Below are 11,967 nucleotides of genomic sequence, written 5' to 3'. Positions count from 1 at the left end.
TGAGACAGAGTCATGCTCTGTTGCCCAGGCTAGAGTGCAGTGGGGTGATCTCGGCTCACTGCAATCTCTGCCTCCCGGGTTCAAGTGATTCTCTTGCCTCAGCCTCCCAGGTAGCTGCGATTACAGGCATCCACCACCACACTTGGCTAATTTTTGTATTTTTGGTAGAGAAGGATTTTACCATGTTGGCCAACCTGGTCTTGAACTCCTGACCTCAAGTGATCCATTGGCCTCACCCTCCCAAAGTGCTGGAATTACAGGCACGAATCACCATGTCCGGACTGAATTATCTCTTCTACAGTAAGTTTTTGCACTTTAAAAGAAAGGTATCAGTAGCTGGGATTACAGTTGTGCACTACCACGCCCGGCTAATTTTTGTATTTTTAGTAGAGACGGGGTTTCGCTATGTTGGCCCTGCTGGACTTGAACTCCTGGTCTCAAGTGATCCACCCACCTTGCACTCCCAAACTGCTGGGTTTACAGGCGTGAGCCATTGTGCCCAGCCAAGGTACATTTTTTAAAGTCTAGAAGAAAACATAACCAAATGTTGACAGAAATTTTCTCTTTCAGGTTCTGGAGTGTTTGAGTGATTCTCATTGTGAGAGTGTTTTGGAGGATTCTCAAATGTTTCACAACATACATGCATAACTTATGCAGTTTTCAAAAGATATTAAAATTTTAATGCATATATAGCAATGAGAATGATATATCTACAGCTATACATAGTAATACAGATGAATCTCACAGACATGCAGAACAAATGAGCACATACTACAGGATTCCATTCATATGACATTCAAAACCAGGCAAACCTAACGTATGCTGTGAGAAATCAGGATAGGTGGTTGGATCATTTGAGGTCAGGAGTTCGAGACCAGCCTGGCCAACATGGTGAAACCCCACCTCCGTTAAAAATACAAAAGTTAGCCGGGCATGGTGGTGTGCACCTATAATCCCAGCTATTCAGGAGACTGAGGCAGGAGAATTGCTTGAACCCAGGATGCGAAGGTTGCAGTGAGCCAAGATTATGCCACTGAACTCTAGCCTGGGCAACAGAGAGAGACTCTGTCTTAAAAAAAAAAAAAAAATCAGGTAACACACTACAAAAGCAAGCAGTTGAAGATCTCAGAGGACCTCATCTGTTTATACTTTTAGGGCTAACAGAAGTTTCTCCCCTAAAAGGAGTCTGGCACTTTGGTACCTTCTTGGTTGGATCACTTGAGGTCAGGACCAGCCTGGCTAACATAGTGAAACCCATCTCTACCAAAACTACAAAAATTAGCTGGGCATGGTGGTATGCACCTGTAATCCCAGCTACTCGGGAGGCTGAGGCAGAAGAATCACTTGAACCCAGAGGTGGAGGTTTCAGTGAGCTGAGATCGCACCACTGCACTGTAGTCTGTGTGACAGAGCAAGACTCTATCTTGCAAAACAAAAAAAAAAGAAAGAGAGAAAGCAGAATAGAGGTGATGCTGGGGTGGGGTGTGCCTGGACAGGGACATGAGGGAAGCTTCTAGGGGCTGGGAATGTTCTGTTTCTCCAGCTGGCTGCTGTACATAGGGTGTGCTCCACATGCAAGAAATGCAAGCTATACACTTTCGGTGTATATGATGCCCTGCGGAAATGTCAATTTAGAGTGGACTTGAATTTCAGTGAGTGGACGTTAGGTTGTTACCAAACCACTGTGGCAGCAGACTTGCTTATACACACTCCCCGTGCAGAAGCTGCAATGTCTCTCTAGGGACAGACTGGAGTCAGAAAATTGCTGGATCACTGGAGTGACGGATTTTGAATTTTATTAGATGCCAGCTGGATTCCTCTTAAAAGTAGCTGTGCCAACACATACTCCCATTAGCAACAAATAAGGCTGGACACTTCCGCACCTCCTCACCAGCTCCTGGTCCCATCAAGTTTTTACATTTGGCCAAGAAGGAGGTACTGCAAATATCTGGCAGTTGGTACTGCAATCCCTGGGGTTGATGCTGGGGCCTGCGATGAAGGACGTGGCACTACGGAGGACTTTGGCCTTGACTGTAAACTTTTGTTTTGTTTTCTTTTTTTTTTTTGAGATGGAGTCTCACTCTGTCGCCCAGGCTGGAGTGCAGTGGCACGATCTCAGCTCACTGCAACCTCCGCCTCCTAGGTTCAAGCAATTCTCCTGCCTCAGCCTCCCGAGTAGCTGAGACTACAGGCGCCCACCACCACACCTGGCTAACTTTTAGTATTTTTAGTAGAGACAGGGTTTCACCATGTTAGCCAGGATGGTTTCGATCTCCTGACCTCGTGGTCTGCCCACCTTGGCCTTCCAAAGTGCTGGGATTACAGGCATGAGCCAACATACCCGGCCTTTTTTTTTTCTTTATTAGAGACAAGGTCTTGCATTGTCACCCAGACTGGGGTGCAGTGGCGTGATCACTGCTCACTGAAGCCTCGACCTTCTGGGCTCAAGCAATCCTCCTGCTTCGAACTCCCAAAGCGTGGGGATTACAGGCATGGGCCACCATGCACAGTCAGTTTTCATATTTGACAGGAAGAGTATATTCACGCACGCCCTGCAGTTGGTTGTTAGCAAAAATAGCTCTAATTTTTCCCATGCCTGCATCCAAGCCATGTGCAACCCTGCAGTTTCTCACAGCAAATGGTGAAGCCTGTTCTCCCACCTCTTGAGTCTTGGCTGGCCACCAGACTTATTTGGGTAAAGAATGCTATGTCAGCCAGGTGCAATGGCTCATTCCTTTAATCCCAGTACTTTGGGAGGCCGAGACAGGCAGATCACCTGAGGTCAGGAGTTCAAGACCAGCCTGGCCAACATGGCAAACCCCATCTCTAATAAAATTAGCCAGACACAGTGGCACGCCCCTGTAATCCCAGCTACTCAGGAGGCTGAGGCAGGAGAATTGCTTGAACCTGGGAGGTAGAGGTTGCAGTAAGCTGAGCACTGCACTCCAGCCTAGGCGAGAGTGAGACTCTGTCTAAAAAAATAAAACAAAATAAACACTGTGTCAAGCCAGGTGTGGTGGCTCACACCTGTAATCCAAGTACTTTGGGAGGCCAAAGTGAGCAGATCACTTGAGGTCAGGAGTTCAAGACCACTCTGGCCAATATGGGTAAACCCTGTCTCTACTAAAAACATAAAAATTAGCTAGGCATGGTGATACATGCCTATAATCTCAGCTACTCAAGAGGCTGAGGCAGGAGAATTGTTTGAACCCAGGAGGCGGAGGTTGCAGTGAGCTGAGATTGCACCACTACACTTCAGCCTGGGCACCAGAGCAAGACACTGTCTCAAAATTTAAAAAAATAAAAGAACGCTGCATCAGTTTCACCAAGGCCTCAAGAGGTCTTCACCACATCCCACCCCAATACCACATGAACAGGCCTGTGCTCACCTGCTGATGATGGCCCAGCTGTCCCCATCACCCTGGCTGACAGTCAATCCCAGACAGGAGAATGAGGCCAACCCAGGCCAGCCAGCCCCCCCGAGCTGACCTGCCAGTGAACTGCAGATGAATCAGTGAGCCTAGCCAGGATCAGCCTGGCCCAGCCCAGAAAACCAAAACCACCCAGCTGACCCACAGAGGCAGGAACAAAAAATAAATAGTGGTTGCTTAAGCTTTTGTTATTTTAGATTTTGGGGTGGCTGATTAAGCAGCAATAGGTAAAATTAAAAAGGCAATAAACATGTATAAAAAGATGCACTGGCTTGGCGCAGTGGCTCACATAAGTAATGGCAGCACTCTGGGAGGCCAAGTCGGAAGGATCACTTGAGCCTGGGAGTTTGGGACAAGCCTGGGCAACATTATGAGACTCTGTCTCTTAAAAAAATAAAAAAAATAAAGAAACCAACTGAGTGTGCTGGTACATATTTATAGTTCCAGATTCTTGGAAGGCTGAGGCGGGAACCTGAGCCTGGGAAGTCAAGGCTGCAGTGAGCCACGACTGTGCCACTGCACTCCAGCCTGGGCAGCAGAGCAAGATCCTGACTCAAGAAAAAAACAAAAACAGGATGAACTCTTGAAATGTGCCTATAGTGACTCCATGTGTTGGAAGGGTTTCCAAGGCCCACACCTCCTAGGACCACCCCCATGTGGGTGCCCACCCACTTGCTCATCCCCCAGACACACCCACAGTCACTTACCCTGGGGGCCTTCCCGGAACTGGAGCCAGTACTTCTTGATGACACGCAGCATGTGCTGGTAGTTGTTCCAGGTGTCGTGGGCAACCAGGAGGTCACGCCGGCCGGGCAGCAGCTTGATGAGGGCAGAGCAGGAGCCGGAGCCCAGGGCAGATTTGATCTTGGTCTTGTTCAGGGCCAGCTCCAGGTCTTCCAGATCCCCAGAGAGCTGCAGCAGGCTGAGGAGGGCCAGGGCACCAGGGGGTTACCATGCCACTGTGGGTGGTGTTATGTTCCCATTTTGCAGAGGAGAAAGCCGAGGCTCTGGGAGATCAGCTGACTGTTCTGAGGCCACAGAGCCAGGCAGTGGCAGGGTTGACGCTGGAATCCAGGTCTGTCCAACTATGAGCGTGTGGCCCTTCTTCCCACCCTGTCCACTCTGGGGGTGGCACTTACAGGAACCCCAAGGGTTTGATGGTGAACTTCCCAGCTGGGAAGCTCACACGGCCTTCGTAGCTGTCCTCCAGGCCTTTCAGCTGCAGGAGGGTCAGCCGCACCTAGGGGAGGGGGCAGGGGCAGAGGGAGGGTGAGGCCTCTCCTTCAGGCTCACACCTTCTTCTTCAATGGGAGGGGCTCTGGCCTGGGGGTTCAGACAGAGCAGGAGGCCTGGGGGTACCCTCCAGACTCCAGCCAGCTTTGACCCCCCCCAAACTACCATCCACCCCTCCATGCTGAGTATTCTCCTGCTTTCCATGAATTAACTCTATATCTCTGCCCTATGGATGCGTGGTGGATGTGTTAATCTGCCCCACTTAAGAGCCTAGTTCAGAAGCCATCTCTTCTAGGATGCCTCCCAGCCTGGCCTGGCCTCTTGCCAACTGCTCCTATTCTGAGTTCAGTACTGACTATATTGCTTCCTCGGGTACCTGTCACATGCATCTGACTTCTCCCCATTGTCATCGTTTTGCCTCAACATCCTGTAACCATAAAGTATCATCAGTGCGTCCCTCATGGAGCCTTGGCGAGGGACACCAGGCACTTAGTAAGCATCTGCAAGATGGATGGGTGGGCTGTTGGATGAATGGATGGGTGGATGTACGTATGTATGGGTGGATGGGTGGCTTGACAGATGGAAGGTGGATGGATGCATGGGTGAGTGGGTAGGTGGATTTGTATATATAAGCATGCGTGGGTGGATGGATGGATGATGGATGGATGGGTGGGTGGGAGAATAGATGGGTAAATGGATGGGTGGAAGAGTGAATGAATAGATGGAGGTAGATGGGTGAGTGGTGGGTGGGTGGATGAATGGATGGATGGGTGGGCAAATGGATGGATGGATAGATGCATGATGGGTGGATGGGTGGGTGGTAGATGTGTGGAACGGACAAGTAGATGGGTGGGTGGTAGAAAAGGCTGTCTTAATAAGGGTGTGAGTAGGGGGGTGGGTGAACACTGAGAAGTTCTACAGAGGAAAATGGTGCAAACTTGGCCTAGGCTAGGCAGACATGCTAACAGGCATTGGCAGCCACTTGACAGAGCGTCATGTGTACTTCACTGTAAGCACCTGACATTAAATAACTGACTTTTCCAGTGATGGCCTAGCCAGTGGCCCCAAGGCAGAGCACCTGCCTGGCCTCTCCATTAGCTGTCAGCTGATCAGCAGCTCCCTCAAGGAAAGGAAAACGAAATTCACTGTGCCTGGACTCTCTGGGATTTTCCAGCTTTCCCCTTCCTCTCTTTCTCATACTGTATTTACTTGCATCCAACATAGCCAATCTACCAAGCAACCTCCCTTGTATGCAAGTAAAACACCATGCTAACAGCTGACTGTTTTCAGTCATTCTTTGACAGTAAGTAGGCTAGGGTGGATGGCTGGAATTCCAGCAAGTGGACAGATGGAGACTGGACAGATGGACATGTGGCAGGTCAGCTAGGAGGGTGGAGATGATGATGGACATGCGGCGGCTGGGCCACTGGACATGCCACGAGGCTGGCCAGGACAGCAGGGGACAGGACGGCTGGCCAGCTGGAAGCCCCCTCCCACCGAGCATGGCAGCTGGGCTCACCTGGTGCCAGTAAGCTGAGTCTGGGTTTGACTGCATCTCCTCCTGCATCCACTCCAGGTTGGCCTCCAGGAAGCTCTTGAGCCTCTCGCAGTAACTGACTTCGTACTCGAAGGGGCCGCAGTAATTCACCACGGTGTTCATCCAGTGCATGTAGATGAGCTGCGGGGCAGCAGGTGGGTGAGGTGGGGGCGGGCAGCTGGGGTGCTCTCTTCCCTGAGAGCCCTACCCAGGCTGCCCCAAAGCAGACGCTGCTGGCGTGGCCACCTGAGCCCTGGTTCATGCCATCCTCTCCCTGGAGGTTCCTCTTCCTGCCCAGCTCTGCCCCGGTAGGGACCCCAGACCCCTGGAAGTTGCCCTGAGAGCCTTTAGCCTGCAAAGCCTGTACCTGGTGGCACCACCTCTGCTACTGGGACCCCAATCTATGTGTTCAGCTAGTCAATCAATGAATGTTTTTTTGAGTACCTATTATGTTCCAGCCTACGCACTGAGGACACAGCAGGGAACAAAACAGCAATACCCCTGCTGACTCCACCAGGCAAGAGAATGCCACGCCAGTTTCACCCAGACCTCATGTGGCCCTCTGCACTTCCCACCCAAATGCCACCTGCATGAGTCTGGGCTCACCTGCTGGGGGACAAAAGACCGTGTAGCCTGGTCATCCCCATCACCCCAGCTGACAGAGAGCCAGCCCCCAGACATATGAACAAGGCCATCCAGGCCAGCTGGCAGACTCAGGAGCATCAGTGAACCCAGCCAAGAACAGCTGCCTGGCCCAGAGTAACACAAGCCACCCAGCTGGCACCCCAGGAGGAGGGGAGTGGCCGCGGCCGCTCTACGGAGGGGGCTCACTACCCATAGCTAGTGGTAATGACCACCCTTTCTATGAACTGGCACATTCAACCCCCACAACTCTATAAGGAGGGTGCTATTATCACTGCTCCCACTTACAGCTGAGGAAATCAGGGCACAGGTTAAGTAGCTTTCCCAAGGTCACCCAGGTGGTGAATCAAAGAGCCATGACTGGAATCCACATTAAAATGGGGCTTAAGCCGGGCATGGCGGTGTGTGCTTATATTCTCAGGTACCTGAGAAGTGGAGGTGGAAGGATCGCCCGAGCCCGGGGTTTTGGGGCTAGCCTGGGCAACACGGGAAGGTGTGCTCTTTCCCCTTCACCTCCAGGCGTCTCAGATTCACCCATTTCCACTGCTTTGGTAACGCTGCCCTGCACACCTCCACCTAGTTAGCTATTCACCTGCTCGGGGCATTTTAAAGACATTTTGGGGCTGCTTTGAGCACCTCATGCACACCCCTGGGTATGCATCCCCTCTAAGGTATACCCAAGCAGGAGGGCTGCTGGGTCCTAGGGCACATGCAGGTTCAACTCCACAAGTTGATGTCAAATTATTTTCCAGTTTGGGTGACCCAATGCACACCGCCATCTATATCATGGGAGACCGCTGTCACTCCACAGCCTCACCTACTTCGTGTGTATGTGCGTGTGTGTGTGTGTGTGTGTGTGTGTGTGTGTGTGTTTTGAGAAAGGTTTCACTCTGTTATCAGGCTGGAGTACAGTGGTAAAATCCTAGCTCACTGTAGCCTCCAACTCCTGGGCTCAAGCAATCCTCCCTCCTGGACCTCCCAATGTCCTGGGATTATGGGCAGGTGCTCTGCCTTGGGCCGCTGGTTAGGCCATCAATGGAAAAGTCAGTTATTGATGGAGTCCCTGGAAGATGGCAGGCGTTTACTGTGAAGTACACATGACAGTGCCTGTTAGCATGTCTGACTAGCCTAGGCCAGGTGGCTCACACCTGAAATCCCAGCACTTTGGGACGAGGCGGGCAAATCACTTGAGGTCAGGAGTTTGAGGTCAGCCTGGCCAACACGGCAAAACCCCATCTCTACGAGAAATGCAAAAACTAGCCAGGCGTAGTGGTGTGCGCCTGTAAATTCCAGCTACCCTGGAGGCTCAGCCATGAGAATCGTTTGAACCCAGGAAGGTAGAGGTTGCAGTGAGCCGAGATCGCGCCACTGTACTCCAGCTTAGGTGACAGAGCAAGACTGTCTCAAAAAAAAAAAAATTTACACTAGGTACTATCTGATACACAGAAATAATACACAACATATTCTAAGTTATGATGCATGATAATCAAATGAACACCCAAACTGAAACCTAGAATGTTACTGGTACCATTGAGCAGCCCCTAAGCCCCTGCCTCCTCCACCCCTAGAGGTACCCACCACCCTAAATGTGGTAGCTATTATTCCTTTTCATTCATTCATTCATATTGAGATATAGTCTGCATACCATAAAATTCACCATTTAAAAATGTATAAATCAGCTGGGCGTGGTGGCTCCCACCTGTAATCCTAGCACTTTGGGAGGCCTAGGCGGGCGATCACTTGAGGTCAGGAGTTCGAGACCAGCCTGGTCAACATGGGAAAAACCCATCTCTACTAAAAATATAAAAATTAGCTGGGCATGGTGGCGCATGCCTTAATCCCAGCTACCTGGGAGGCTAAGGCAGGAGAATTTCTTGAACCTGGGAGGCAGGGGTTGCAGTGAACCGAGATTGTACCACCGCACTCCAGCCTGGGCAACAGAGCAAGACTCTGTCTCAAAAAAAAAAAAAAAAAAAAAGTATAATGCATGGTTTTTAATGTATTCATAAGGTTGTGCAACCATCACCACTCTCTAACTCCAGAACATTTTCATCATCCCAGAAAGAAACCCCCTATCCATCAGCTGTCACTCCTCATTCCCCCCAAGTCCTGGTACCCACTAGTCAGCTTTCTGTCTCTGTGATTTGCTAATTTTGGACTTTTTTTTTTGAGACAGAGTCTTGCTCTGTTGCCCAAGCTGGAGTGCCCACCCAGCCTCTGGACATTTTATATAAATAGAATCGTACAGTATGTGCCCTTTTGTGACTAGCTTTTTTCCTTAGCATGTTTTCAACGTTCTTTCATGTTCTGGTGTGTCAGTCCTTCATTCCCTTTTATGGCCGAATAAACTTACGCTGTATGAGAGATCACGTTTTATGCATCCATTCATCAGGAGCTGGGCACTCGAGTTGTGCCCACTGCCTTTTGTTCAGCTGCTTTTACTGCATGTGATGAGTCCCTCAACAACATATTATTTTGCTTTACTCATCATTGAGCTTTATAAAAATTAACATCATCCATTCAAGAAGTGAGCAATATCAGAAGCAGGTGAGAGCCAGGTGCAGTGGCCGGCCCCTAGTGTAATTTTCTAAAGAATGCATGTCCACTTTTTCTCCCCAGCTAGATGGAAGGCAGCGGCAGGAGTGAGGGGGCCTATTCTGCATATATCTCAAAAGCAGCCTGGAGAACACACTGCTAGGGGTGGGGGCAGGGTGGGAGCCCCATGTCCACGCTTCAGCCCTTACCTCCTCTGACACAGCGGCCTCCACCACGCCGGCTGCGTAGGCCTGCAAGCTGTCATTGTATCGGCCACTCGTGCCCAGCTCCAGAAAGGCCCACCTGGAGGGGAAGGAGGGGACACTCAGTCAGTGGCAGAGGCCCCCAGCTAGTCACACGGCATCTCCAGGCTTGAACCATGAAAACGACACAGCGGTCAGCAGATGCTCACGTGAATCTCCGTCTGTCCGTTTTTGCAAGCTCGCAGGATTAAATCCCTCCAATAGGAAGTACTGGCTCAAAGGCCACGTGTATTTTTAATTTTTGTAGATATTGACAAACAGCCTCCCCCAAAAATGCTGGACCCGTCTACATTCCCTCACCCACAGTAACACCAGCTAACATCCATTGAGGATGAGATGCTGGCTCTGTGCCAAGCCATGTTCTAGCCACTTTAATGTCCATTAACTAATTGAGTCCCTGTGATAATCTTATAATCCTCCAAGGTGGGCAGGGTTATCATCCCCATCTTGTCCTCTTGCAGAAGAGGAGGAAATTAAAACACAAACTTATGTCACATGCCACCCTCATTCCCATGTCCATGCCCTCTGCCATGTGACTGCATTCCTCCACCAATAGCCAAATGTCCTTGTCTGCTCCTTCATTTGGGTTTGGTTGTGTCATGTGACCTGCTTTGGCCAATGGGATGTCGGTGGAATTGACAGCATGCTAGTTATAAGATTAGCCTTCAGGAGGCCTCACTTGCCCTTTCGGGCCTCTGCCATCACCATGGGAAGAACACGCCCCCGCCAGCCTACTTGTCCTAGAGATATGAGAGTCACACAGGCACACCAGGTCTGCAGAGCTGCAGCATGAAGTAGAGCTGCCCCATGAGGATCAATGCTGTTTGTTTAAGCCACCGGGTTGGGGCTGGTTTGTTACACAGCACTGCTGCCCAATACTAGCAGATACATCTGAAAGGTCATAGAATTGTGAGGGGCAAGATTCACTTCCAGGAAGGCTGGCTCCCACGCCTCTGAAGGAGCACACCTCCACCTCTGATATATATGCAGGTCACCTGCAGGCCTGGGTAGAAGGCAGGTTCTGATCAGGTCTGTGATGGGGTCTGAGACTCCATAGTTTTTTTCATTTTGTTTTGTTTTTTCTTCCTGAGACAGAGTCTGGCTGTTCCCTAGGCTGGAGTGCACTGGCATGATCCTGGCTTACTGCAACCTCCGCCTCCCAGGTTCAAGCGATTCTCCTACCTCAGCCTCCCAAGTAGCTGGGATTACAGGTGTGAACCACCACACCCAGCTAATTTATTTGTGTATTTTTAATGAGAGACGGGGCTTCACTATGTTGGCCAGGCTGGTCCCGAACTCCTGGCCTCAGGAGATCTGCCCACCTCAGCCTCCCAAAGTGCTACAGGCATGGCCACTGCACCGGGGTTTTTTTTTGAGACAGCATTTTGCTCTGTCACCCAGGCTGGAGTACAGTGGCATGATCTTGGCTCACCACAGCCTCCAGCCTCCCAGACTCAACTTATCCTTCCACCTAAGCCTTCTGAGTAGCTAGAACTACAGGCATGCACCAGCACACCCAGCTGGTTTTTGTATATTTAGTAGAGACGGGGTTTCACCATGTTGGCCAGGCCAGTCTCGACCTCCTGACCTCGGGTGATCCACCCGCCTTAGCCTCCCAAAGCGATGGGATTACCCGTGTGAGCCACTGTGCCAGGACTCTGCACTTCTATGTAGCCTCCAGGTAATGCTAGCACTACCAGTCCTAGAACCGCAGAAGGTCATAGACTGAGTCTCTAGAATGAGCAAACTTCCATTTGCCCACCCCCTCATTAAAATCATGACTAGCAAACAAGCTGTTAGTTGCAAAAGTTCCAAGGTGTTTACGATGTTTAAATTAGTTAAGTTACATATATTTTCTTATTTTTATTGGTCATTTCTACTTCCCTGTTTCATGTCCTTTACCCATTTTTCTCTAATGGGTTTTTGAAATCTTTTCTTATTGGTTGGTGCAATTCCCTGTATACATTAGCCCTCTGCTTGTCACTAACATTGAAAATACGAGGCTGAGCACAGTGTTCTTCCCTGTAATCCCAGAACTTTGGGAGGCTGAGAATTTGAGGAATTCTAGACCAGCCTGGCCAACACGGTGAAACCCTGTCTCTACTAAAAACAGAATAATTAGCTGGGCGTGGCGACACACTCCTGTAGTCCCAGCTACTCAGGAGTCTGAGGCAGAATCACTTGAACCTGGGAGGTGGAGGTTGCAGTGAGCCAAGATGGCACCACTGCACTCCAGCCTGGGTGATAGAGCCAGACTCCTGACTCAAAAAAGAATAAAAGAAGGGGAGGGGACAGGAGGGGAAAAAAAGGGAGGGGAGGGGAGGGA

At 50.3% G+C, this 11,967-nt stretch overlaps 1 protein-coding gene across 1 annotated transcript in view; it reads right to left on the bottom strand.

Annotated features, from left to right (window-relative positions):
• PLBD2 (phospholipase B domain containing 2) overlaps positions 1-11,967 on the bottom strand; it is a 31,003-nt gene that overhangs the window by 10,221 nt on the left and 8,815 nt on the right. The window contains exons 2-5 of the mRNA XM_017543340.2: positions 9,588-9,681; positions 6,184-6,342; positions 4,571-4,671; positions 4,139-4,353 (exon numbers count right to left, since the gene is read on the bottom strand). Coding sequence (XP_017398829.1) covers positions 4,139-4,353; positions 4,571-4,671; positions 6,184-6,342; positions 9,588-9,681 — 569 coding nt within the window. The remainder of the gene's footprint in view (positions 1-4,138; positions 4,354-4,570; positions 4,672-6,183; positions 6,343-9,587; positions 9,682-11,967) is intronic.

Source organism: Cebus imitator, unplaced genomic scaffold (genome assembly GCF_001604975.1).
Source record: "Cebus imitator isolate Cc_AM_T3 unplaced genomic scaffold, Cebus_imitator-1.0 Scaffold8, whole genome shotgun sequence".
NCBI lineage: Eukaryota > Metazoa > Chordata > Mammalia > Primates > Cebidae > Cebus > Cebus imitator.
The sequence above is the reverse complement of the archived record's forward strand: the minus strand, read 5'-3'. Positions and strand labels throughout refer to the sequence as shown.